Below are 27770 nucleotides of genomic sequence, written 5' to 3'. Positions count from 1 at the left end.
ACACTTTCAAATTGATATTTGACAAGGAAGAGGACAGAAAGACTCAATAGTGTTGTTTGGAAATGTATGAAAAAACAGGCAGCTACCTTGAAAAGAGATTTGTCATCTTGCCAGGGAGCCACTGGGAGAGAAACCAGCACAAGTTGCGTCCAGTCATTTGAACATCACTCAGCCATACTTAGTTSTATTAAAGCTCTGTGATATAACACTTCAGTTGCCTGTGGTCTGTGAACTGTTCTACTTAGAGCTTAAATTCCCAGAAGATGGAATTTTTGTTTGACTTTATGTTGGTTGATGGTTACTTAAATGCAGAGAGTTATGCTTGGGAGAGAATGCTAGTCATGCCAGAGACTAGGTCTTGGAAAAGGAGAGACATGAAGAAAGGTAAAACCTTAGTGGTGCTACATTTTTCTGTTCTCCTTAAAACAAAATGCTTTGATCTCCAGATGAAGCAACTAGCACAACAGTTCATGTTAATTGATACCACTCAATCATCAATCCACTCAGCTTCTGCAAAGAACATTAGTTCAGCAGCACTGGCAGAGCATCAATGGAAGTTAATTTTAATGGTAATTTGGAGCCTGGCTTATTTCTCTTTTAAAAGGTTTTTATACATGAAATAAATTTTTATTGCTAATTCATTTCATTATCATCTGGTGTGGGTTCATGCTAAAYAGTTCAGTTCACTCTTGCTTTTCTGGAATAGGAAGAAGCTATTGCCCCTCCTTAAATACCCATGAGTTGTGATTGTTGTTTGTAGTTCAGAGAAGTGAACAGCAGGGCTAAGGAACCAAAGGTTAAATCAATGAAAGGAATATTTACTTTCCATATTGAAACAAGCTGCAGTTCTTCCAGCCAGGTAATTAATGACACAGGAGTCTGGACCTGCTTGCAAGACRTGCTATGGACTCTGGCAGGACAGTGCTTCCTCTTTCCTTCTGACTAATGGGAGCAGCATAGCCCTAACTCTAGTGAAAGATCCTGTCAGAACCTTCCATCATACTTTTAAGTGATGTGGCAGAGCAATACAGTTCACAATGCCTGACTGCACCCCTGATGCAGCACAGCTGCAAGGGTGCACATTGCTGCAAGTATGATGGTACCCATTTCTGACAAGGCACCCGAGTCATTATCCCTGTCCTTTTTAACTCTGGGCTGAGGTCAGCAGGCACCAACATTCTCCAGACAGACATAACTGACTATATCTAGCATAGCTTAAAAATGATTAAAAATTCTCCTCAAAAAGTATTGTCCCAATAAGAGTTTCTGTGGTGATGCGAGTCTGCTTTTCTCCTATTAGAAGTGAGACTGGCATCCTTCAACTATTGTGTGCAACGGCCACATTGTATTACTCAGATTGACTTTATAGGATTAGGAGTAATAGCTGGGAATCATGCTCAGCCTCATGTCTGGTCAGAGTTTTTGCATCTCTGCTTCTGCGGTACCATGGGTGAGAAGTTGCAGAGCTGTCCAGTGCTGAAGTGATCCCAGTATTATATCATTGCCAYGTGTCCTCTGCAACAGTTTGAAGTAAACCCCTTTTCTATTTTTGTACTTCATGGCATAGGAATTAGGGCTTCAGAATGATCAAAGCCTCAGATTTAAATTATCCTAATTGGGCAAAAGGCATCTCGCTGAATCAGAGGAGAATGATTTGCTGTTCAAATGTGACCACAGAGGCAATGTGCAGCTCACATTATGTCCTACTTCTTCAAGGGACCTCAAGARTCTACATGTTCTTACCTCCTTTTGGGGTACAGGATTCTGAACATCTAAACATCCAAGACTATTTCAGACTCTCTTTTCTAGTCTGGTATAATAGGAGTAATAGAACGCAGGCTTGTCCTCAAGGAAAAACTCTTAAGGGTGGCATGTATGGTTTGAGCATCATGAGATCATTCCATTTAGTTATGTCTTTTTTTTTTTTTTTTTTTTTTTTTTTGATCTTGGATATTAGTAGTATATGTAGCTATTATTTTAACTGTTTAATTACATGTCCCTCCCCCCATACAAAATGAGCTTATAGGTGTGATACCGGAGATATGCAGAAACACATGAAATTTTATCAAATGGTGAAGAAATTGTGAAACTAATACTGTCCCAGACTCAAGCACACAGTGCCTGGGCTCATGGYCCAAGACTGAAGTTCCTAGCCATTGCCATAGCACTGCTGAATTACAATAAATGTCAYTAAGTCTGTAGGAAATCTAAACAGAGAATGGAAGTATTTTCTTTTGCTCCCTCCTTTTCAAGAGAAGCTAAGTGTACTTAAATATCATGGTCTATAGGTCATATGAGTACTTCATATTTCTCTTTCAGTAGCTTATTGTAATGCAATTTCATAGATCTTTTTTTTGGTAGTTGATAGTCTGTAAAGGATGAATACTGGTATGCTTAATTTCTTAAGAAAAATTTGTTATTTTCCTGTAGGAAAGATTTTTGCTGGAATGTGGGATATACTACCTGGAAATTTCTGTTTTCTTCTATTCTCTATGATTCTAGACCACTTGCTCACTCATTTTGGAAAGATGCCTATTAAACCTCAGAAAAATATTAAAGTGCTGGARSCCTGGAAGAGTTTGAYGACAGGTTGGATGRGGCATTGWGCAGCCTGATCCTAGTGGAAGGTGTCCCTGCCTGTGGCAAGGGGGTTAGAATTGAATGGTCTTTATGTTTCTTTCCAACATGAACAATTCTGTATTTGGCACTCGTGCACCCTTACTTCATTCCTACTGCAGTGTGAGATGAGCATTTTCTTCTCCTTCCTAAGTTTTCTTGTCCTGGGAGTGCTTCCTGAATCTCAGCCCTGTGCCTGCCATCTTAATCTCTTGTTCCCTTGAAGGTAGGTTGTACTTAGAAATATTTTTGGTGAAACTAATTTGCATGTACAGCTCACTGAGCTTKTACTGCAGTCTCTTCCTGGTGCTGCATTTGGCTCTTATCCTGGTGGGTGGAATCTCTGGACAAGATCARCTTGCAGCTACTTCTCTTTACTATKATTTTTGTCACAATTGCTGTAATTAAAYCTGATATAGATCCCTAGGAGATAAGGATAAAGCTAATGGCAAATTTTCTTAAAGGTTTGGATTTTTCCCAAAGAATGTGTTTTCCATTAGGWTGGCATGTTGTCTTCATACCCTTCATCAGAGTGGCTGATAGTCCAATGGARGCCTGCAAAGAATCATTCTGGATCTTTTTCACCTCATCCTGCAGTCAATGAACTGGAGCCTCATGCTCTTACACTGAGAGGCTGAACAAAGCCCCTGGAAAGAAATAAGAGGAAAGAAAATTAGGGAGGGTAGATTAACATCTGCTTAATCCTTCTAAGCTGTGTTGAAATTCAGTGTAGGAAGTTTCATATTGTGGGAAGGTATTGGTCCCTGACTTGGGACAAGCAGTGGCTGCTTGCTATTCATGTTTTTATTGCCTCAATTTCTAATTGGTAKGTTTGGAGGGGTGGAATAGAGGTCTGCTGTATTAAATAACTTAATAAAATAATGGATTAAAGCCTGCATTAGGCCTGTAGCAAAGAGGGTTGATTGCACTGCCTGTTAGTGTTCTCGTGTTGGCTTACAGAGGTAGGAAACAGAAGGACTGACTTTTGGGAGGGGAGGAGTACATAAACTAATGCTGGGCAGCAATACTGTCTTTAATGAATAGTTTCAGATATTAGTAAGAAATCGACTGTGCAAGGTATTTTTAGAGTAGTAATTAAAATAGAAAGTAAAGCATTCATAAAATACAATGATCTATAATAACACTTGGGTTTAGAATTAATTATACAGATAAAAATGTGTCCGCAAGCACACAGGATACTGAATCATGGAGTTTATAATTTCTAAAATCAAACACTTCAGTTCAAGACTTACCTTTACCTATTATACAAAATGAACTAGATGAGAAGAGGAGGTACAAAACTGGATTAGCAAAAGTCTCTCAGGGCACAGGTTCTGTTCACTGTAGTGATGCTCAAACTGGTGAAATTCCAGTATGGTGTTAAAGATCTACTCTGTACCTTTGCAGTGGTGCTCAGAAGAGAGCTCTTCTTTGGTGCCATGTGTGGTGATAGGTCTTTTGGGATATGCTTGTCCCATCCTCTGTCAGAATGAGGATCATAAAGCAGGTTCTTGAATTGTGAAGGGCTGAATAACACTTCAGGCTATAAACCCCAGTGGGATTCTGCTGGCCTTTCAGGCACAGGGATGGTGGGATGCTGTGGGTGGTGACAAAGTTCTTCAGAGGTGCAGTGCTCACCTTTCAGCCAATGCTTATTGCTGCCATCCATAGAGTTATATTATCTAATGCTGCTCAATGCACTTTGCATTGTGTCTTCCAGTCTATACCAGGCAGCAGAATCATTTAATCCAGCTTATCCTGGCCAAAATATCTTATATTGCAGCAAGTGGGAGATCTTCCTACCGTGATCCTCTGATTTGATTTGACATTTCAGATGGGAAGTGCAAGAAATGGTAGATTACTTTTACTGAAAGACTAATGGATGTTGCAGGCAAGAGAGCATCATTTCACAATACCCTTCCAAAGCAAATTCCAATCTGTCCTCCAATTTGCATTGACCCAGTGGTTGATGGGATGAGAAATTCTTGTCCCACACCTTACTACATTTAAATATACACCAGCTCTGGGCTTAAGCTGGGGTCACAGGATTTTATAACAATCTAACTTTGTTTGGCATGGAATAAAGCTTCCATGCTTTTAGACTAATAGGGGTTTCCCCTACTCTGTTCTGCTGCCCTGTTAYTAACTTGGGCTGGCTTCTGCCATTTTTTATTTCTGCACTAAAGTGCATCATATACATATCTTAAGAGAAATGTAATGAATCTGAGCAGAAGTGCTTGGATAGTAAATACCTTTGAGATTTGGCTAAAATAATTTCTTGTTCAAGATCATGCTGGCAACAGGTTATCTCACTGCTAMCTTTCCTATAACTGGCAGCTATTGGCATATCCTGATCCTTGCAGATTTGTACTGGGAATAAGCAAAGGGAAAGTTAGGGCTGAAGATAAGTGAGTCCCTTCTCAGTTTCTACCCCTGTGCAAGGGCATTTATCCTGCCAGTATTTTCACTCACTGTGAAATGCATTGCCATTTGGTGCAGACTGTCTGCAGCAATGTTGAGATTCCAGCCCAAAGTTGTTGACTGAAATATGTTTGAGTGCAGGCAGAACTTGATGCAGTAGAAATGAATTACTGTAGCATTTGTGGAGAGGTGCTCAATGCCTAAGCCTTYAGTACACAAGGGCATATGATGGTATTGCAAAACTCATCACTGGATAAGTAAGGGCGCAGTCCAGTCAATTGGAAAAATATTTTTTGATCACATCCACCAACTTTTCCTATTTCAAATAGTGCTTCAAGAATCATTTCCTTTTGATGGGAGAAACCACTTATGATTTCAGACAGCTGCAGAGAGATTAACARTATCTGTGGTTCATAGGTTTTAGAATGACCGAATTGTGCTTTAGCTCATCTTGGATTTCACAGTACAGTTGTCTGATCTTCTTAGCACCAYCTTTATCTTCCTTTCCTTTTCCTTCTAGTTGTCTTTCAGTTTGTTTGACTATTCAAGGACAACTTTTTAAATATCTACATAACGTTCAATTTCTCAAGGCCTTTGTGATTCAAGCCCTCATGTACAGTGGTAAGTCCAGTTWCAATAGTKCTGCAAACAGCTTTTCAAGGAAAGTGTAGTGAGCTGTGCAGTCTTTTGTCCCTCTGAATKTGTTCTCCTTTACAAAGGAAGATGGAGTATCCTTGTAATTTAGTGATGGTGACTCACTAGTTAATAATTTGAACAAGGACAATYCAGGGAATAACTTTAGAGGGAAAGAGCATGGCCAAACATGAAATTGTTCCTCACTTTGGAAAACTGTTATACGTACTAACTATAATTTAATGGCTTCTGCTCACCAGGAAATAATCTCAATGTTTATTTCAAGGTTGTTTTAGTAGCTTTTGTCCATCAGGCTGAGTGATCTAAGTAGTTATTTAGTTGGTCAAGTCTGAGGCAAGTGATATTATGAACTGGCAGGGAGAAACTGCTTCCTTAGGGATGATCTCCTCTGTTAGCTTTACCATGCACATGCATTTAGTAACTACAGGGGCTCTTTGTCTGGGAAATACTTTCTTGGGTATGAAATGATGTCTTGAAAACATCTTTATTCCAACCACAGTATCCTATTTTTAAAAAATAACTAGAATAGGGACAGCATAAAAAAAGACTAATGAATCTTAGAGAATCCAGAATATAAGGGTSTACTTAAGAATGGAATCTCTCTATCAAAGAGAGAATATGTCCAAAATCTTGTGTTTACTAAGTCTTAAACTGTGCAGAGTCCTTGATGGATGGAAACAGTCTGTCTTATCAGCACAGCATGTTGAGAAAAGAGTTTAGGGSAATAGCAGGGTGTCTTCTTTCTAGTGAATTCATGCTGTAGTCTGCTCATGGGTAAAAAGCCCAGCCTGCTTGGAAAGTTAATGCTGGACTTCTTCCTCACTTATTTCTTTGGTAAGTTGGTTGCCTGCTGGTATTTCTGCTTTTGGAATTGTGATCATTTCAAATACTGTGGYTTCTCCTAGTTACCTTTAATTTAAAATGTGCAAAACAGGATCTATGCTAATGGTGGTATACTTCCCAAATTTAAGGCAAGCCAACTCACCTTTTATATATAACATGTGAGTTAGAAAAATGCGTCTTAACTTCAAAATAGAAGCAAAATGCTTTTTGACTATAAGCCAATGCTTAAGACAGGGAAAATGCAGTTAATTTTCTAAAAATTAGTCTCCTTAGTTTGATTACTAKAAATCCTCACCATGTGACTCCTGCCACAAACTTTGCTTCTCTCTCCTTTCTTCTCRCCACAACTTATTATGTTCTAGTGAAAGTTGTGAAACTCTGCCTGCCCTCCCACCTCAGCTTARCTGAGGGACAAAAGCTACATGAAAATTATATCATAAAGATGTTGCATAGGCCATGTAAGTCCTTTCATTTAAGGCATGTTTTTAAAGATTGCTGTGGTGCTGAATGCAAATGAAAGATCCTTTCTAAGTGGGATCTTCTGGAAGATTTGTCTGGGTTGGGTTTCAGCCTTATTTCCTTAATGTTGCATGGAAGCATCTGAATGACTCTGTCATGCTGTGATTTCTGCTGTTTAAACATGAGGTTGAAGTGCTACAAGAAAGTTAAATGCTTTCTCCAGCACAGCTATTTGTGGTGCTTGCTGTAAACTAACAGGGCATACAGAGAAGAGCTTATGTTCCTCTCGCTTTAAGAAGAGGACTAAATGTGTCTGGAAAGCCACATTTACATTGCAAAACAGCATGTAAAATGACTTGCCAAGGTATAGAGATAGGCACCCTTAGACTTCACTGGATGTGATCACAGAYACTCAGCAGAATGAGTGATTCCAGTGGTTTCACCCATATTTTCTTCTTGTCAGTCTGGGGCCCTGCTTCCTAGACATCACTTTGAAATRGGTTTTAAGGCTGGTGCATTAAAGACCAAGCTTCCTGGGAGTTTTTTACTATGAGAATCCTAAGATGTACATTGATATTAAAAAAAAATCTGCCATGGAATAGCCTTTGCTGTGCTTTTTCTTTGGCTTGACAGCAGTGCTGAGATATTGCTTTGCTCCATGAGCTATTGGGTCATCAGTGAGGTTTTTACTGGTAATTGCTGTCTCACTGACTTTTTATTGATCATTTAATTTCTGCCTCCAAACATGTAGGAGCAAATATTTTTCAGCCCTTTTAACCTCCTTAACTTTTCATTTGTGCTCTGCTTCCCTTTCCCCTGTGGCCAGCCCAAAGCAAATAGGTGSACAAAAAGATTAATAGAAGCAAGGAGATGCCTTCCTCCTTTCAAGTGCCCTGTGGCTTGGAGACTGTTATTAATAGCTGAAGTAAAAAAGTGTTTCATAACCATCTTCTTGCTCCTGCTTCCTTGCCAGCCCCCTTTCCTTGGTCCCTGGAGAGAAAGTGTGAGCTCATCACTTTCCAATGCAAATTCAGCTTTTGGTCTCATACTTGGATTCTTTTCTTATCATGGGTGGAATATTTATCTTCTGCCAGCTGGTGGCTTTAAGCAAGCTGCTATTTGCTGGGCTATCCAGAGAGCATGTGAGGAACAGGCCTGGCAAAAGCTGCTCAAGCACTTTATTTTTTCTCTACTCTGAAAATGTTGCTGTCCGCTCAGTGCATATATGCACACGTCTTCTGCACCTTTATCTTTGCTCACACAGTGGTTGAAAAGAAAATGTCGATATTTTGGTGTGGAAACAGAAGTTGGCATGTAGGTGTAACAGTCTGAAATCTGTGGAAATTGCTCTGTGGACTCTGGTCACCGTAAAGCCCACATAAAGCTGCTGTGTGTCTGGAGATCCATTATCTTTAGGGATGGCTTCCTTTTCCTGTGCTCATTGTGTCTGTTTTTTTTTTTTTTTTTTTTTTTTTTTTTTTTTTTTTTTTTTTTTTTTTTTTTTTTTTTTTTTTTTTTTTTTTTTTTCTCTATCTCTGGAGATCTAGTGGGTCAGTACTGAAAGGGAACTGGCAGGTTTTCATCCCAGATGACCTGGGAAGAATGGGAATGGCACGCTCTTGTCTATTACCCCATTTCTGTATGGATAGTACATTATAGTACAGTATGCTGGATCCTTTCAACCATCCCTCCTGCTAAGTTTTTACAAGGCTGCTTTACCAGCTGAACATTTTCTAACAAGCTTCACTAAGTTAGAGGCTCTGAGAGAGTCTTTATTTGGAACTCAAGTGAGATGAGCTGTAAAAGAAAAATGGAAGGAAAAAAAGAGCATCAGGGTTCTGCTTCTCACTGAAAAGAAATGCTTGCTCACTTTCTTAATGAAAACCTTTAAGCTGGGCATTCTGTTAATGCATTTGCTGTGTATGTGCCATTTTGTGGACAAAATATTTAGTTTGTCTCATCCTTTGAGGATCTCAACTCAATGTATACAAGTAACCTTCTCCTTCAGGTAAAACAGAGCACGCTGCTGTCTTCTGAGTATGTTTCCCTGAAATTCTGTGTTCGTTGCATTTTCTGGTGGTCAGTAAAGGCATCTACATGTAAAAAGCAGGTTCAAATGATGTTGTATATTGARATACCCAATTGCTACTGGCAGACTGCACTGCAGGCTTTTTGCATTTTGCCCAACAGGGAGTACAGAGATGCCTAATGTGCTTGTAAGTACATTTGTAGTTACACTTAAGTACTGCTAGGAAATTGTTATTTATTTTCATGTAGAAAATTGTTTCAGAAGCAAAGAGCATACTGGGGAACAGAACCACTTGTGAAACTTGATCTAATATGGCTGTTGGTTTCAGCTGAGAAAACCCTATGAAATTAAGAAAAATATTTTGATATTTTCAATATATATTTTTCAGACTTGCTATTGAAATACAGTTTTTAAACTTCTCTTTAAAGGTTTCAAAATAAGTTAGAGATGAATACAGTTTTGTGGCTGTACAAAACTTTTCTGGTGATCTGAAGTTCTGGTTKTTTTTTTTTTTTTTCTCCTGCTGGGGTATGGTGGAGTTGAATTTATACAAAACAATTTTTACTTAGGACCTAATGTTCACTTGTGTTTTCAAGGAGGGGATCTTACTTGAAACTGGCTCTGTACTTGTACCATTAGTTGACTTTCCACTAGCACAAGCACTCAAGCAACAAGGAGTACCAGGAGTTGTTTTATTTTATGTAGGACAAGTAGCAACAAGTCCTACTGGCAGATCAAGCTGAACCTCAGTGCAGGATGCTGCCAGAGCCAGTCAGGAAGGAACATGATCTCTTGTTCTGATAATTTTGGCCCATACTGCAACTGAAAATCTATGTTGAGCTTCATTAATTAGACCATTGGCTTCTATTTATGCATATAAGTTCATCAGCATGTCTGGTGAATATTCATTAAGGTGGTGCTTTTTGCATATCCTTCCTAGATTTTTAGCCCTTTACTCTTAGGTATTCTATTATTCAAAATATTCATGTGGCACTAGGGGAATTTCTGATTAGGTATTAGGGGTGGTTAGATGTTGGAACAGGTGCTCAAAGATGTGCACCTCCATTCTTAGAGGCTTAAACCTTGGTTGGACAAGGCCCTGAGCAACATGAACTATCTTTGAATTGGATTTTAAATTTGAAGTTGTGCCTTTTGGAAACAGGGGATTGGGCTGGTTGACCTCTAGAGAACCCTTTTAACATAAATAATTCTACAATTAATGCAGAAGGATAATGTTCTTAAGTTTTTGGTGTTAATCTATTTATAGATCCGGAAAAAATATGTAACCAGTGCTTTCATGGTTAGTATTACTCCAAAGTAACAAAACAATGCTGTGACATGTGTTGCAATATTTTCTAGTAAGTATCTGATTTCATTAAGGGAAGTCATCCTGAGTTCATTAACTAGTCAGCATATCTGATTGCATGATTGCAATTTGATTGCAATCTCTGATTGCAGTTCTGTCAGAGCAGCTGGTCAAAGTAGAACTTAAATTCTCCTTCTATCCTCCTCCAAGGTTTAATTTGACCAGTTAATTTGTGCTGAAACTGCAACAATCTTGACTATATTAAGGTACCTCCTGATGAGTTTTGATGATTCATATGAAATGACTTAAGTAAGTGAAGGCAGCACATACATATACTGAGGGTGATGATTCTGAAATTGCACCAGCCTGAATGGAGGATGCAATAGTGAAAACACAATGAAATGATGAACTTTGCCAGGTAGAAGAAGACTTTTAAGACAATAGCAGATATGTATGCCACATGGAATTGCTTTTTGTAAACTAACCCTGGTCCTAACTATGATTACAGCCTCTGAAAACCTTACTGAAATGTTAGGCTAAGAAAAAAAACAACCCACTATGAATTTCCTCTGCTCTGCAGATTTCTGAAGATGATGTGAAATGATTAGAGACTAAATGACCAATCTACATCTCTCTGTTTTGTTTGGAGACAGTCACCCAATGAGGGAACAGTAACCAAACCATGAAATTAAGGCAATCTCTCATACAGAAGACAGTTTCTTGTAACAAATAGCAAATATATGTAGTGAGGGCAATATACAAGCCAGAGGCTAAGATTCCTTTTACTAGGAAGTGTTTGTGTAGTAGTTCTCAAACAGATTTGTGGAAATTAGAACTAGCACAAAGGGTGAATTTTGTGGAATAAATTGCTTGCTACAAACAGTTCRTCCAGAGGTATCTGCAAAACAGAAGAAGGAAAAGCTGCCTGRAGGTAGTGAAGACTCAGAATATCCACACCAGTCTTTTCAGGGAAGCTCATAATAGCAAAAGCTTTGACAGGGAAATGTAGTAAAACAAATACGGGTTTTACAGCTGGATCCTCCTTAGAATTCAATATGCATGCTACAAGTGGAATAGGTACCTCCTAGTTTCAGATCTCTGCTTTGTACAGAATGCAAGGTGGCTGGCAGTGCTAAATTGTGGAATTTGGAATCTAAATTGTGGAGTTTGGAATGGCTACACTACAGTTCCTCAGAGTTAATGAGCTGCTGGCTCCCTGCATCTCTCTGAGATTCTTGATAGCTCTAACCCAGGGACTGCTGCAAAGAACCTTAGTGTGGGAGAATTTCTTACCAGTTTCTGCAAGTCCTCCATGTACCAAGGGTAATTTATTCACAGGGATTGGGTTAGTCTGTAGTTGAATGTTTCAGGATGGCTCCACAATCTGCAACCCTGAAAGCTGAGGTGGTGGTGGGGGGGAAGTGTGAAATATTGTAGTCCTCAAGACAGGACTGGAGTATACTCAAGTAATTCCGTGCCATCTTGGGTTGGATCTGAAGTGATATGACCATCACCTAACTGCTCTCACAGATTGCCAGTAGTCAAGGACTGCTTTCTGTTTCCAGTTCCCAGATGGTTTGGTCTGTATGATGCAGAAGACTAAACTACATAATCACACTGACACTGTAAATTCATGAAACTTGCCAAMCACCATTGCAAAAGTCAAACTGGCCTCACAGGGCAAATGCTGCTGGGTGCTTCTGAGATACAATATTTAGGACAGAAGTGACCAATACCTTGGTGACTTTTTGAATTTCCATTCTATTTCTTAAAGTAACCGTGGTAAAGACTGGAGCAGTTTGAAAGAGTTGAAACACTATATTTAAGGGAGTGGTTGGGAGATGTGGTGATAAAGAGACACTGGCCCAAAACTTCTGTAAAATTGTGTGTTTACCCATCAGACAAATACAGTATGGACACCCACAGTATGACCTTGTTTTTAATTGATCTCAACCCGCTCCTGTTTAGAGTGGGATAATGGCTCAGCCACTCCCTTCATTACCAGTTTGAAGCCTCCACTGGGACAGTGTTTACAGCCCTAGTAATGCAGTGGTAGCTGGGTTTCATTAGCAGCTGAACTAACATCAGGGTGTTGGTTAAGTTTTGAAAATTGAATAGAAAAAATCAGTGCTTTCAGGTGATATTTCTGATATGGCCTAGGTTAAAAGTGTTATATTGGAGAGAAGTGGAAGCATTATGGAAAGATAAGATGACAGTATGGAGTAATGATCAGCAGATACAGGAAAGGATCTGAGCGGGTGAGTGGCTCAGTAAGAGGAGGTTCATGTTTGATGCTGTGAATATTTAGGGGCTCAGGATGAAGCTGTCTCTAGCTTCCTTATCTCAAATTGGTTTGTCATCTGACCCTTGCAGAAACAGCAGGTTGCCAGCCACACTTAACAGCTGCTGAATCCCCTGAGCATCTGTGCTTGGGATGATRGTATGGCAGAGGTTTGCTCTGCATGGTTCTAGTTGCATCCTTCTGCTGATCCTTTCCAGAACTCTATTGGAAGAYGCCATCCACTTTTCTTTAGGATTTYCAGCAAGMATTTCCCTTYGGTCAGAGAAACATGGGTTATGCTGTAACTGTCACTGAGCAGCTTTGTGGAAGGTTTTGTGTTTCTTGTGGCCACCTATAACTCTTGCTATGACAGCTTACAGGCAAAAAGMATCCCACTCACTGCTTTGCTCTATAAATACTGTTCCCAGTTACTGGAGAAAAGTGCAGAGCAAAGCTGCAGTTGCATTTGGTGCAAGTTAGTGCTAGAATGGAGGTGCTTCATAAATTGCAGATACCCTGCTGAGGATATGGAAGGGAATTTTTGCTTTGCTTCCTACCCCAAGGGCTGGAGTGAGCATTGCTGTTAATTCTTCTCAAGATAAGGATTTTKTAGCATTTTCTGAGATGACTTTCCAGCAGAGCACTGGTTCTGATCCTTGCTGCTCTTGCTGTTTCTGCTCTCACAGGGACTTCCAGGATGTGGCTCTTTGGGCATCTTGAACACTGAACTCTTCTGTGTGGGACAAGTAGAGACCCATCAGAAGTATGAAATGATCRCTGCCCATAACCTCACCCTTCTCTGAATTTTTATTGGCAAGTCCAGGCAATTGAAAGCCTTTTTCTTAGATTCAAAAGTTAATTCTCACCTCTAGTTAGATACATGCTGAAGTAGCTGCCTTGACTCGGCATAGTCACTCTCCTACACTTGAGAGGGGGTTTGAATAAATGGTTGATGTTTAAATGCCAAGGAATCACAAGCATTGTCATTTTGGACCATGAAAATCTTGAGTTTCTCAGTAAGGTACTGCCTGTTTCTGCGAAAGCTTTCTGCTGAGTGGACACCATTGCTCCCTGGTGGTTGTGGCAGGGCTTCAGGGCCCTATGTGAACTGCCATGCCAAGTGCTGTACCATGCCCTATTTGTCCAACCTGGTTGACAGTGGTCTCAAAGCTATTTTTGTAGAGCAATTGGGAACTAAGCATAAGACCAAAATTATGGATATAGTCAAGTGATGACCTGAATTCAGACCATGATCTWTTTCTACTTCAGGCTTTAGTGATAAAAGTGATATTGAACAGCTTGCTGCATTACTACCAAAAGTATTTGCAGAATTAGAAATCTGATGGTCCTTATTAGAAATTAGCTTTTCGGGTTCCAGAAGAGCTGCAAATAAAATGAGATTTTTTTTCTTCCTTCCTTCTGTAAGCTTTTATTTTGTATCTTGGCTCTGTGTGCCTTTCTGCTGTTCTATATAAATCTCTTGTTTGGGCAGGTATCTGATAACTTAAAGATTAATTTCTGGCAAATAAGCATTTGTCGTTTTCTTGCTGATGCTTCTAATCTATGAAAGCAACTGAACAAAAGAGGATAGAAAAACCTATAAGAAGTCAGGGTTGTGATTTGGGGATTTTTTTTAAAGCTCTTTGCACACTAGCTGTCTTTTTATTTAAATACTATTCTTGGTTTGAAACTTTAATTCTGGGCGTACATTTGGTGCCCAGATGGTGCAGACTCACACAGAAGCCCATCACGCTGTCAGGGCAGGCGGATACATATGTAAATATTTTGCCTTTTCCCCCTATAATATTTGGCTTTGTCTAATCTAATTGCTGTCAAAGGCAGAATGTGAAGAATACTTAAGAGAAGCAAACAATGAAGACCTCAAATGTTTATAGTGCCCTAGCTGTGGATGATGCTGGTAGACTCTGATGTAATTAATAACTCATTTCATGGATTTTTTTCTTCATACTGTAAATTCATGGTCTATGATCTAAGTTCATGCCAAGCAGTATCTTACAACCCTCAGTAGAAACCTGTGTTTCTGATGGTATAATAGCATATTTTACCCTGTGGAACTGTCAATATAAGRCTAATGGGTCTGCCTCTTCAATTTAGGCTGGCAGTATGTGTCCTCTACCTACCTCCTTGTGTATCGTGCTCTTTATTATTTATATAATTCATTGCTTCACTTAATTTATCCTATTGAGTGCTTGTCTTAATGTATTTTTAATACATAAAAGCATTTCCAGCATAGCTACTTCTCTGACTAGTGGAGCTAGTACCAAAGAGCATGGTCAACCACATTAAGGATACCTATTTAGTTATCAAAGGCCTGAGCCAAAATAACATAATGTTAGTGGGAAAATTACTTTCATGAGCTTTGAATYTGACAGCTTAGTGAGAAGGTCTAATAAAGGCAGTGTTAGCTGGGAATGCTGGCAAAAGCAATGCAGGAAACCCAACGGGCTTTCATCAATACAAGAACTGTTACACTATTACAGGTTTCTGATCAGATGTGAAATTTGGCTCGGCTATAATTCATGGAAAGCATCAAACTACASCAGACCCATTCTTCTAAGGACACTAACGATGCAGAGAGATGCCAGGAGATCAGGGCCTTGGAGGGGCACTTATTGTACAGGAAGAAAAGTATRTGTTAAAGGTGAATGTAATGATGTGACCAGAAGCTATCAGAAGCAGCAAACAGTGCTTTTTTTCCATGAACATAGGTGAAATCCTGAGGAAAACACAGAGGAGAAAAAATTGCCCRTTTCAACCATTGATGTTGCCCTCTGAGCCTCATTGTTCAGGGATGCCAATGAACTCTGTTTCCAAACCTGCTGTAAAAGTGTCTGGGTACCTTCAAGAGACAGMATACCTGCTGTGAGGTAGAAAGGGGTCAGGAAATTGTTTGTTATTTGTATGCATTTTTTTGTGGTGTTTTTTATTATTTAAGGAAAGATAAAAGATGTTTGCTTTGTGTCCCTTGTGGTGTATGGGCATTGAGACCCATGACTGCACAAAAAGCTAAGATGTGAATTTCCAGTTTCTATATAGTGACTATGGTTGTTGCTAGCCCATAGTTCAGAGAAGACAGGAAGGAAGGGGTAATTTGCCACACAGATATCTGATGGGGAAAGCAGACACTGGCAGCTACTCCAGGGCCAGTCTGGAAGGTCCCTGGAATRTGTGAAAGATAAACTGCCTCTATCATAAGTTTGGATCTGAGCTTACTTGTCATGGGTTGCCCCAGTGGGCAGGGATGGTAGAGATTGCTTTGCTTTTGGTTGTCAAACCCATCTGGCTTATAGCTGGGAAGACACGTTGCATTCATGTAACCACACCTTTCTGCTTTTTGCCTTTTCCAGGAGCAATTGAGCGGTGCTCATACATCAAGTACCACTACTCGTCAGCCACCATCCCCAAGAACCTTACCTACAACATCACCAAGACAATCCGCCAGGATGAGTGGCACGCCTTGCGTAAGTGTTGCTGCCTTTCTTCACCCTTCTCCTCGTGTGCAGGCAGGAGGTGCTCCCTGATAAATGAGAGCAGAGGCTTTGAGTGACAGCCCACTCAGAGCCCTCATCTCACATACAGTTTGTCTTTGTAGCAGACGGATCGATTTGTTCTCAGGACCTACATCTCTGTTTCTGCTGCTGACTGGAAATTCTGCTGAGGCATGAGAATGTGGCAGTAGGGAAMAGGCATTTGTATGCAGAGATTAATATTGAGTTAAATACAAAAATGAATAACAAAATCAATGCCCTATTTTTTAATTCAGTGGAATGCTCTGTACGTGAGCACATTCTCATGCTGTTGCTGCTGCTGAGTTTCCTGCTTCCAGGAGAATTCATTGCTGGCTTTTATTGTACAATATGTCCYGCTGCCAGCAGCTCCTGTGTGTGTGGCATCACTCTCCTTTGAAGATCTAGAAAGAGAATTGCTGCACCCTTTAAGGCACAAAGAAGGAGTTTRGCCCTCAGTGATAATTGTAGCCACTGGTCACCAACTTGTAACGTTTGCTGAAGCGACAAGATCTGACAGGGATGGAATTGCCTTGGGATGTATCGGCTGACCTTAAATCTTGTCTCTTTCTCATCTTGGAGATGGAAAAGGGTTTTCACTGATAAAATGCGAGAGGTAGGATTTCACAAGGAAAGATGCCTCTGYGATTGCTCTTGTTGCTACATGGTTATGGGGGTTGATGAATGTCCTGAGCAGTTCTGTTATGGTGGACTCAGTTACAGCTCCTTGAAGGTGGCAGGGGCTGAGGCAGTGCTGATTTCACTGAGAATAGAGAAAGGTGATAGTGAGCTGCTACTCTGTCAGTTTGAGAATTGTGCTAGACCTCTGGTGCTCYCAGGGCTTTCAGCCTGTTTCACTCCTCCCTTATGTGGCTGTTGCTTTATGAGCCTTCTTTTAAGGTCTGGAGAGGAGAAGGTGCAATGTTACGATTGATTTCCTGCATTGCTGAGGGTGAGGTCTGSCATGGTTTGAGATTGATAAATGCTTGTGGGCCTTTCTGATCAAATATCAAATTTCTTAAAGAATTAAGAATGTTCTAGAGGGTCTTGCTAAATGCATTTTTTTAATGAGTCTGTGTGGATAAATACCTATTTTTATTGTGACACAGTGAAGAAAAGGAATAATTGAACCTATGCCTCTCAGCAAGCTGTAAGAGGCTGGTCTTGTAAAATACAGTGCTGTGCTAAATTGTTCCTGAAATCAGAAGATCAGGTGGTTCAGTTCCCTTCAAGTTTTCTACTACCACCTGTCTTCTCTGCTGGTGTTAGTTTTATGTTAATGTAAAATGTAACATTGCTCATCTATGGACAAAAAAAGAAATGCACCCTTAATCAAGACACCTTCCATTAGGGCTCATAGGGCAGTAGGAAGGGGTTTTGTTTTATGCTTTTTGTGCATGTGTGGGTTTGCCACTGTTGTGAGTAACAATGACTTTCCTGCTACCATCGACTGGGAATCTCACTGTCTGATGGAAAGATTATTTYGTAAAGTTAAGATTAATCTCACAAATGGTTCACGTAAAGAGTTATCTGGTCATGTAAGGCACTAGGTGTGTGCATCCTTTGGTAGGATCAGCAAATTCCTGAGCCTCGTGTGTTGGTGGCCATTTGTCAGTCTTCAAAGGTCCAGTCTGGACACTGTGCTCACACATTTACATTTATCTGACATGGTCTGAGGCACTCTCAGGGTGAGGCTGTTTCTCTCCTCTCTGCAGAGAGTACATCAAGTGTGTAGGCGTGGGTGCGTATTTCTGACCCAAATTTTCTTGCCAGTTTCTGGAGTCAGGTAAGTGTAGGGAGATGTAGATAGAGCTGACATTTTCATCTACTTACCTGAAGACAGAGGAAAAGAGAAACACTTTGCTGGAGCTCTCTTTTTCCCAGAGCAGTTGGTGCAATGGAGTGCTTTGATATATGGGGTTAACCACAGGTGGTTCTGGAGGTCACTGCRTTTAAGAATGAACTAAACCTATATGACTATTTCCTGTGTAGGAACATTGGCGTGTTCTTTTAAAAGACAAGGCCAATACCAATCTTTTCAAATTGTGGTTTGCTTGAGAGGATTCCTCTGCCTTTGCATTGCAGTAGACCAAGTGGGGTAAGTCCCTTCAGGAAGTCCCCGTGATTTTAGCCCCTGCCTTAGCAGCTGGCCCCACTCTATACCTCTGGATTAGTTTGATCCAGGCCACAGCTACTGCACCTCAACACTGGTTAATCTGATATTTCCAAGTCAGCCTGGCCATTATTTTCCTGTTCCTTTCAATGAGTATTGTGATAGCCAGGCCTGGGCTCTGCTGCTTTTTCTGTCTGTCTTTTTCTTGCTTTGGATTAGTTTTCACATCTGTAGCATGAGATACTTTTTTTTTTTTTTTTTTTTTTTTTTTGTATTTCCTGAAGAAACATGGGTGCAAAATGGTATCTTGGAGAACTTCAGAGGAACTGGTAATTTGAAAGTGAAATATCTAGCCACCCAAGTAAAGAAAAATACCTCTTCCAGGCTGAATCCACTGTTATCATTTGCCATACTTGTATTTCAGTAGTGGTTCTTTCCTTCTTCTAGTGTATGGACAGCTGTGGTGCCTGGGAAGGAWATCTGTCTTGTATGTTTAATGGATAGGGGATCAGAGGAGAGGGTTTCCACCATGGACTCCAGACTGCTTTTTCCAGACTGGTGGGCAGGACTGATGCTCCAGCAGTTTCTCTTGAATTCCAGGAGTGTGTGAAGGACAATTAATTTGAGACTGAGGACCCCATGGCATCAGTCAGCACACAAAGCAGGCACTCCCCTAGACGTGCTGTGAGCTATGCTAGAAGAACTGGAGGGAGCAGTTGGTCCTAGAGGAATGGTTGTAGCTGACTTTACCATTTTTGATTTTATCTTTTTGTCATTCTGTTTGACATTTTCAAGATGGAACTTTTGCTCCAAATTGATTGCCTATGGCAGTATGAGCTGGGGAAATAGGACTTGTCTTCTCTGCAATCCTTTCTTCTCAACTATCTCTGGTTAARCAGAGATGGAAGGAAGGATGATTGTAGTATTGTCAGCTCTTGCCTGTCAGGAGATAAATATTCATCTAATTAGACAAAAGAAGTATCTGTATGAGCTGGGAGGGAAAGGGAGCAGCAAAGGCAAGCTATGTCAGACAACTTTGAGCTTGAGTAATGGTCTTTATGGAAGATGCTGGTGTAATGACATGACTCAGTCACTATTAGGCATTTACCTTGCTGCATTTTGGCCCTAGCCTTGAGTACAAAACCTGATCCATAGTTCTGTCTTCTGAAAAACTAGACCAGCATCACTAATGCTCTTAGAAATGAAGGTATATTATTGCAGTAAAAAGCCAAGAAAATCAGAGCAGTTCTATATTTATTTATACATTGTTCTCTGTGTTTTATGCTGTTCTTGTAGGGTTACTTTCATTATGCTACMGATGTGTTCACAAAACATGGAAATGTGCTCATGACAGGGGTTTGAGCTGTAGAATATGGTGCAYGCACTGGGAAGGGTGAGAAATATTTTCAGGTGATAGGACAAGCATTTCAACTGGATGCTTGTRCTTTAAGGAAACTGACAGTAAAAGGGAGGCTATGTTGATGTTAATACTCTTTTTCTTGTCCCATTCTTGTCAGGAAACCATTATCTGGTATATTATGGGGTAGCAGGTGAGCAGCTGTGTTTGCTTTGAAAATGGTAGTACCTCTAAGGCAATGAGGTGATGTGTTATATTCAGTTTAGCATCTTGCATCAACAGAGCTGYTCCTTAAAGCCACTGTGAGGAATAAGGCACTCAAAGCCCAGGGAGTATTCAGTCTACTGCTTTACTCTTCAGAGCACAACAAACACCTATTGGTTTGATGCTGGTTTTTCTTTTTTGTTTGTTTTTGTTTTTTTCCTTTTTTTTTTAACCGTCAGAAGGATTGTAGTAAGGTCATTTTGCTTTCATTGCTGTTTGGCTTTGTGTGGGTGTGTTTGTTTTGTTCTATTTTTTTTAATGGTCTATAGGCAATCCAGGCTCTATATTCATCTTATTCTGCACTCTGAGAATTAACTGTTTCGTGCAAAAGGCTATCTTCTCTCCAAGGCAGATGAAGAAACTATTGTGGCTTTAAAGTGCTGCAGACAAGCAAGTTGCTGATRTGTGTTCTTTGAAGAGATTTGTTTTTCTCTCAGAGAACAAGTGCAATGACTCCCTCTTCCCTTTCTCCTGCCTTGGTAGCTGAAAATGGGACAATTGCTGCATGGCACTCGGAACCTTTGGCAGAGCTCCCAGTGGCTTGTGTTATATTGCATGAAAGTCTCTACAACAGAAGAGAGATAAAAATTCTTCCYTGTCTCCAAGAGCTTTTGTTTTGCTGATTCACAGAGCCTATTGTGTGAGGTATATAGTTGGGTCTATAAGCCTTTTATTTTTCCTTCCTCCCTGTATGTCACAAACCTGATTTTGTACTTTGGATTTAACACTGCCACAAAAAAAGGGAATTTGTTTGTCTGTTCTTCTCCAGCTTGCCATTGCCTCCTCGGCCTGTCTTCCACAGCAGCTGTGTTTTGTGTCCGGTAATGTGAAGAGTGCTGCATCTGGGCAGGAAGTGGCTGGAATTGCTATGGAAACTGATTTTTWTTCCTGCACAGATTAGAAATTGTGTCACCAGACTGCTTTAGAGTGAACCAGTTCAGAAGCATGTAGCTGATGCTTCCTAAGTGTATAGAATTTCCTGGGTTTTTTGGAAACACTCCTTGCCTGGCACTGTGGCATCTCCTCTGCCTGTCTTCTACCCCCATATTTCTACTGCAGGACCACAGGACATGGGCTCTGAATTTACAGTATCAGTATGGAGAGCTGCATTGTCAGAATGACAATAATCAGTGCTTTGTATTGGAGTGATAATATTCTGTAAAACTGCAATACTCCTGTGTTTGTAATGGTCTRAAAGCCATTTGCATAAAAAATGAATTCTAAAGTAAAAAGTAAAAGCCTGGCAAATTCTGAGAGAAGCAAGTATTGGATGAARTGAATTATTTCTACAGGATGTACAGAGTGGTAATATTTTCATTCATACAGCATCTATGCTGAAAGCTGAGTGGATTTTATTGGCCTTAATGCTCTGAATTTTGCAGGAGCCTACAAAGCACACAAATACTTTCTTATAACCGGTAAAACTACTGGAAAAATATCCAGCAGCAATTAACACTCAAAAAAATGTCTGTCCTTCTAATTTCTATAATGTCTACACTTGTAATTTCGGCAGACTTCTTAAGCCTTCTTATTCCATAGAACAAGAAGTTGAGRTTTGCACAGAAGCTCAGTTGATAGCTTGGCAATGCCTTGGTTACACTGGCAGGCTCGTGGACTTGGCCCCATCTTCCTTTATAAGCAACAATAAATATTTAATTGTTGCATCTGAAAGTACTGACCCCAGAAAATTTTTGCTTTTGCGTTCTTTGTAGGTACATTGAAAACAATATTTGAAATAAACAGGCAGCATTCCACTTTTCTTGCTCCTTTCTTTCACTATCTTCTATATTTTCTTGTGACTCCTTCCATTCCTATCTGCCTCTACAAGGAAATCCTGTTTCATTTTTAATTAGCTCTGTGGGCCCCCAGATGGAAGTACACCCTGAAGTATGGCCCTGTCCTGCTGGTCAGTGCCATTTGGCTGACAATATGATGTCATTCCTTAATGCATTGGTTATTASAACAGACAGGGCAGCCATCCCAGAGGTTACTCAGGCAGCAGGTGTTCACATTCCTGGAGGTCTTGTGTTGTTGGATCTTCATTRCATTCATTGTTCCCATAACTAATGACCAGGTGGTAGTGACAGACCCTGTCATTTCCCCCTCTCTCTCTGCTGTAGGGTTTTCTTTGTATCCTGCTATTTCAAGCTAAGTTATAAATTTTTTTTGAATCAAAATCTAAGACCTGTTTTGAAATCTGTAAGGGATTTTAGTGCCTTCTGCTAGGCTTCATCTTAGGATCTGCTAATATGCCTGTGACCTTAATACCTACACTGATGAATAACTTTGCCAACTGCATACTACTTTTTATTTGCTTCTTAGAGACACAAACATAGGGATGGAGTAAGGGAGGAGGTCAGTAGACCCTCCAGTCCTGACCTGACAGGGGTGCCTGAATAGCAAATAGGGCCAAGATTTGGGAAGGGAGAAAATGAGGGCAAGGAAAGGKGTAAGAAAATGCTGGAGAGTTGGGAGAGGTAAAATGAGGGATTACTAAGCATTGCAACTGGGAGAAACGTTCAGCAGCTTCCTCCCCAGCTCACATAACAAGGGGCTCACAGCTCAGTTACAGAGAACCTCTTTCCACTTTTCTGAACCAGTAAGAAACCCCACTCTACAGTTTCTGGGTTTGCAGTTTGTTGTTTGCTTTAAAGTTCACTTAAAATCAAGTGAGCATTTTTGAGCTGGAAAACACAAGTATGTAAAGTTAGAAGATGACCCAGTTTGGGCTGCATACTTAGCCTTAATTTATCTCCTCTAAGCACACTCATTATTGAGTCTTTAATAACTGTAATCACATCCTCTTGCCTTGTTCCATACATTTGGAATATTCTGTTTCCATTCAATGATGTCTTCATTCATTTTTTTTTTCATTGCTGAATGTATGGTTTTTGGCCTTTTTAATTGCAGATTACAGAACTTTTGATCCCGTGACAGAGTTAACTCCTTCATGRAGTTTTCACATTTCTAGTCATTGTRCTGGAAAAGGGCATGTAAAGATAAATACATTGATAACCTAATGACTTCTTGTGGTTGGCTATAATTTTCATTTAAAGCCTGACAATCAAAGACCATTTATTTGGGGTTTTTGGGTGTCCAGTTGGAGATAAAGAAGGCTTGAATTTTACATGTTTCCAGACCACAGCTCCCACTGACTTTCAGAGTAACTATAAGTGCTCCACACTCTGCAGTCAAACTTCAAATGGCCACCCAACCCACACTGGGTTGGAGTAAATGAGGAAAATGCATCTAGGGACCAGGTCTAAGAGATTTCTTGGTCTGACTGACTTTACCATCACCAAGGACTTTTAGGGTAAGTGTAGAGAAGTGTGAGAGGGAAGGGGAGGTGTTGTCAACTGATCTCTGCTCCGATTGCTCTTTGCTGGGGGGTTGCTCGAGTTCTCACCTTTCACGCTGATCTTTTCAAAGGGTCCCATGCCTGTATTTCCAAACTTTGGCACACTTGACTTGGCAACCTTCATGTTGATAGGTTTTGGGGTTTTTTTTTGGTTTTGTTTTTTTTGGTTTTGTATTTGTAAGTGGAGGTATTCGGACTCACCTTGACTTAGGTGATGTTTTGCGTTGTCTCACACTCTTACATAGGAAAAAAAAAAGACATTTTTATCTTCATTGTTGAAGAGAGTCTGAAGGTATTTACAGAGCTGTTCTGAGTGCAGGAAAATTGAGAACAAACCCCCTCCAGCCTTACTAGTGATTGTACTTTGGAGAAGTATTACAGACTTTTTGCCTGTTGCAGCGTGGAGATGTTGACAGGTAAAACATACCATTGCTAATAATTTCCAGTCATTCAGCCAGTCAAAATATAGCTTTATTAATATGCATACAGAGCTCTCTGTTTCCCTTCTCTCCCTCTTGAGAGACACAGAGGGGGAGAGATGGGCGTTTTTCTGTCTCTTGGCTAATCAAGAATGATGCCTTGTGCATTCTTAGGGTGAGAGAAGAGGAAAGAACAAACAGGAGGATCTAATGGGTCTCATCCATCTGACTTCTATAATTTTTGATTTATATACCAATTTAATGCCTGGTTTATGATGATTTATGTCCCAGTTTGTTTATATACCAGTCTGATGCCCCACCCCACAATGTGAGATGAAATCCAGGYAGTTAAATATTTCAAGGTGATTACATGCCACATACAGAGTTAGTAATGAGGAGTTAAGTGCTTCCTTACTTCAGTGCAAGAAGATAGACATGAGTGGAACATTTTGAAAGTGAACTTAGTGTGATTTGTTCACAAAGCCATGCAGCATCCACAAGGAAACATCATAGCAGCCAGCATGAGACAGAGAGCAAGAAGCTTTGAATCAAACAGCCTGGGTCTGAGCTCACAGAAGCTGCAGGCTGAAACAGGAAGGTGGGTTTTAGATGTCAAAAGCCACTAGGCAGTGGTTGCCATTTTAATTACTGTTTTGCAGCAAGGCTTTTTGGGCATTGAATTACAGAATAAACCAGATCCTTGTGTACAATCAAGACATCCTCCTACTTTGAAAAAATATAAAATATGTCAATATTAATGTGCAGAAACCATGATGAAACTTTACATCCTCAGATTCCTAGTGTTAACTGGGTCATTGTGATTTTGGCCATGTTGTCAGAGCTGAATGTAGTTCTGGCCCATGAAGACTGGATGAAGCTGGAGGATTTGTCAAGGGACCCATCCCAAGACTCCTTAATTGGCTGGGTGAATCACAGTTTAGCTGTTCAATTATTCCCTACCCACCTCCAGAAACTGATTGCACAGTTGGTGGGGGAATAAGAAATCAGGAATATAAATCAACTGCAGGTATCTCCTGGGGGAATTCAGAGTTCAGTCTCGCAAATCTCATCTGGCTGCTCTGGATGTAGGTTACACTTAATGGAGCTTGAGCCTGCATCTCCCTCTGCATCACTGGAATTATGACAGCTAATTTGAGTCTGTCTGCCACTGGTGTGTGCAATTGATCAATAGCTCTTTCATAAATATAAGCTCTCCCTCATCTCTGCCTTTATCAACTTTGTCTTTTCTGGCTTGCCCTTTGCCTCCTTGTGTATTTTGTGGTTTTTACCCCCMCCAAACTTGATTCTCACCTAGGTATTCTCAGAGAAGAAAATCAATGGAAGAATATCAGTTGCTCACCTAAGAGGGGCTTCTTTGCCATACATAACTAAGGTTATAAATAATTCAGTAGGGTCCCTGTCTTTTCTTTCCTCCCATAAGATTGAGTTTATTAAAATTTTATGGGAGAGGACATGGAGGTGGCTGAATTACTGGCTTAATCTGATAGAATTTTCAGCAATGCATTAGTTCAGTAGCAGCTGCTCTTTACTCATCATCATAGGCACACACTAAATCAGTCTTCCTTGTAGAATCCATTTTGCAGCATGTTGTAATCATGTATTTGAGCATGATGTAATGCCATTCCTTATAACTTGCTTTCATGCCTGATGGTGTTGCCAGGGGAAGAAAAGTGTTAAACTGCCAAGACAGGGCTTAATATTTTTTTTTCCACTGAGGAAATCAGTATGAATCCATGAATCCATATAGACAAAGATCCTAATCAGAAGGGAGCTATAAGCTGGTGACTGAGAGTTCGGTTTGGCTTATATTCATACCAAAATAGTAATTCTACTGAAACAAGAACAGATATTCTGAGATGAAAATCATGTGAAACGGGCAGCTGGGTGCTAAATACTCAAGAGATATCAGGAGAAGAAAAGGTCTCCTTGAGATCTGGGACTTTCTGGTATTTCAATGAAAATGGACAGATCCCACAATTAAACTCTTCTGTTAATGCTGCTGCTGACCGTGTGTTGTGCACTTCCATCCTACTGGCTTGAAACACTCAGGAAATGGTTTTCACTCAGTATCCTTTGGACTTAAACAGGGGGGCAAAGGAGGAATGCAACCCAAGTACACCCATTTCACAGAAAGTTACAGAGAAATGCTAAATGTTGTGTGGAGAATAAGTGGGAGAACCAGAAACAGAGATCAGGTTTTTGGACTCTCACTGCTTTAAGTGCTAGACAATCTTATGTCCTGTAGTACCAGGGGTTATGCAGACTATCTCCTAGAAAAGCCTTGCAAAACCATCTATCAAGAATGTTTTTTTTTCTAAAATAAATAAGTTTTTGAATAAAAGCTCACTGGCCAAAAACAGAATGCAAATCGATGCATACATTGGTGTTGATTTTTGCTGAGAAAAATGGCAGAACCACCTTTAAGGTGCTAGTGGATTAGCTATAACCTGGTGGGGATTCCTCAGAACCTGCWAAAACCCAGGTCCTTGTAGATGAGGGTGAGGAACAAGGATCAAAGATTGCCTGTTAGAATAGGTGTAGGTGCTGTGGATTTTCTGCCATGTAGAAGTTGCTCTCTACAGCAGTGTCCTTGCTGATTTTATGACAACTGATAGCTCACAATTAACATACTGGTACTCAATTTTACCTGCAAGTAATCTTAACTATAATTTCATTTGAAAAATAATCAAATTAGTATATTTTGAAAAATAATAAGTATCAGTCCTATTACAGAGACCTAAAATCTAAAAGAAATGCACGCTGAATGGATACCTGTACGCATTTGATGTAAAAATATTCTCCCTGATACGGCCTGGGCACAACCTGCTGTGGGTGACAAATCCTATTTGGCTGGTAGATTGGCCACAGCCAGCTCTGCACCTCATCCCAAAATGATATGGGTCAGGAAATGATTAATTGACAATCCTGACCATGATTACTGACTGTGAACCATCTGCTGCCAGGGGCTGCATTAGAGCTACCTGTGATTTATTCCACGTAAACCTAGGCTGAACTGGTCTTCTGCTTGTTTCAGGAACTCAGTGTACCAGAACCTATGTGCTCATTGTTTTTCTAGTATTTTGTTGACGTGTAGGTCTTTACATAAAAGCAGGATTTTTATTCAGTAATTAAACCTTGGCTTTGACACTTAACCCTTCACTGGGGAACCACTCCTCTGTACTGACTTCCGCTGATGAAAGAGAAAAGTCCATCATGTCATCACTTCTAGGGAGGCCCACATATTTCATGGGGAAGGAATTGAGAATGAAAGGCATTTGTAACAAAGAATCAGACAGAGAAATGCAAGAAAACTCCCCTTGATATAGCAATAGAATTAGTTTTTCAGAGTGGTCTGCCCAGTTTTCCAGGAGGAATCAGTTATTCTCTGAAAAGCTGAATTGACAGCTCTGCTAGGTGAAGCTTTTTGACAAGACAAGGGTTTCACAGGCCTGAGCACTTTGAAAATCTGTCTGATGCATGCATGGATTAGATCATTTGATGTATCTCTGTGGCTGCTAGTTCAGAGGATTCTCTGATGAACAATTCTGGCATGGGCCTTCAACGGGAACCAATCCTCTATGCCAGTAAGAGCAGAGGTAAATGAATCCCCACTTTTTGGCAGTCASATGACAAGTGCAAGGTAAGGATATTTGTGGTTTTTTATCACAGCTGGTGGAGCCTCAGTATTTTACTAGCCAGACAGAAGAGGCCATTTGTCACTGGGTTGTTGAATTCATGGGAATGTTTTGCTGTCCTTTTGTCAAAAAGCAGATGAGTTGATGTGTTGTTGTACTGAAGCAATGTTTAGAGAAGGCATAGTAGATATTGTTGTRAGGCTATGTATGACCTGGTAGTAAGGTCTAGGAGGCTTCTAAAGCTGATGGTGCATTCCCCAAAAGATGCATTAGCTGAAAGAGTTCCAYCTGAGAGGGGGACCATGAAGAGCCAATCCCCAGGTAATGATGGCCTGGAGGAATTACAAACGTGACAGTGAAGTTAGCAGAAGGAGCATATGGTCAGGATGCTCATGTGGCCCCAAGGTATCTGCAGAGGGCTCTGGCTCACACAGCAATYTCATTTGGGTGGGATTGGGGCGAGCTGG

The 27770-nt window shown here is 40.4% G+C and overlaps 1 protein-coding gene across 1 annotated transcript in view; it reads left to right on the top strand.

The window, feature by feature from the left end:
• TMEM178B (transmembrane protein 178B) overlaps positions 1-27770 on the top strand; it is a 201465-nt gene that overhangs the window by 38797 nt on the left and 134898 nt on the right. Inside the window, exon 2 of the mRNA XM_057374492.1 lies at positions 15978-16091. Within this exon, the coding sequence (XP_057230475.1) occupies positions 15978-16091 (114 nt within the window). The remainder of the gene's footprint in view (positions 1-15977; positions 16092-27770) is intronic.

The sequence above is a fragment of the Malurus melanocephalus genome, unplaced genomic scaffold, assembly GCF_030028575.1.
Source record: "Malurus melanocephalus ecotype Western Australia unplaced genomic scaffold, MMel_1.1 scaffold_226, whole genome shotgun sequence".
Lineage (NCBI taxonomy): Eukaryota > Metazoa > Chordata > Aves > Passeriformes > Maluridae > Malurus > Malurus melanocephalus.
Note: the sequence above shows the minus strand (reverse complement) of the source record. Positions and strands in the feature narration are given on the sequence as shown.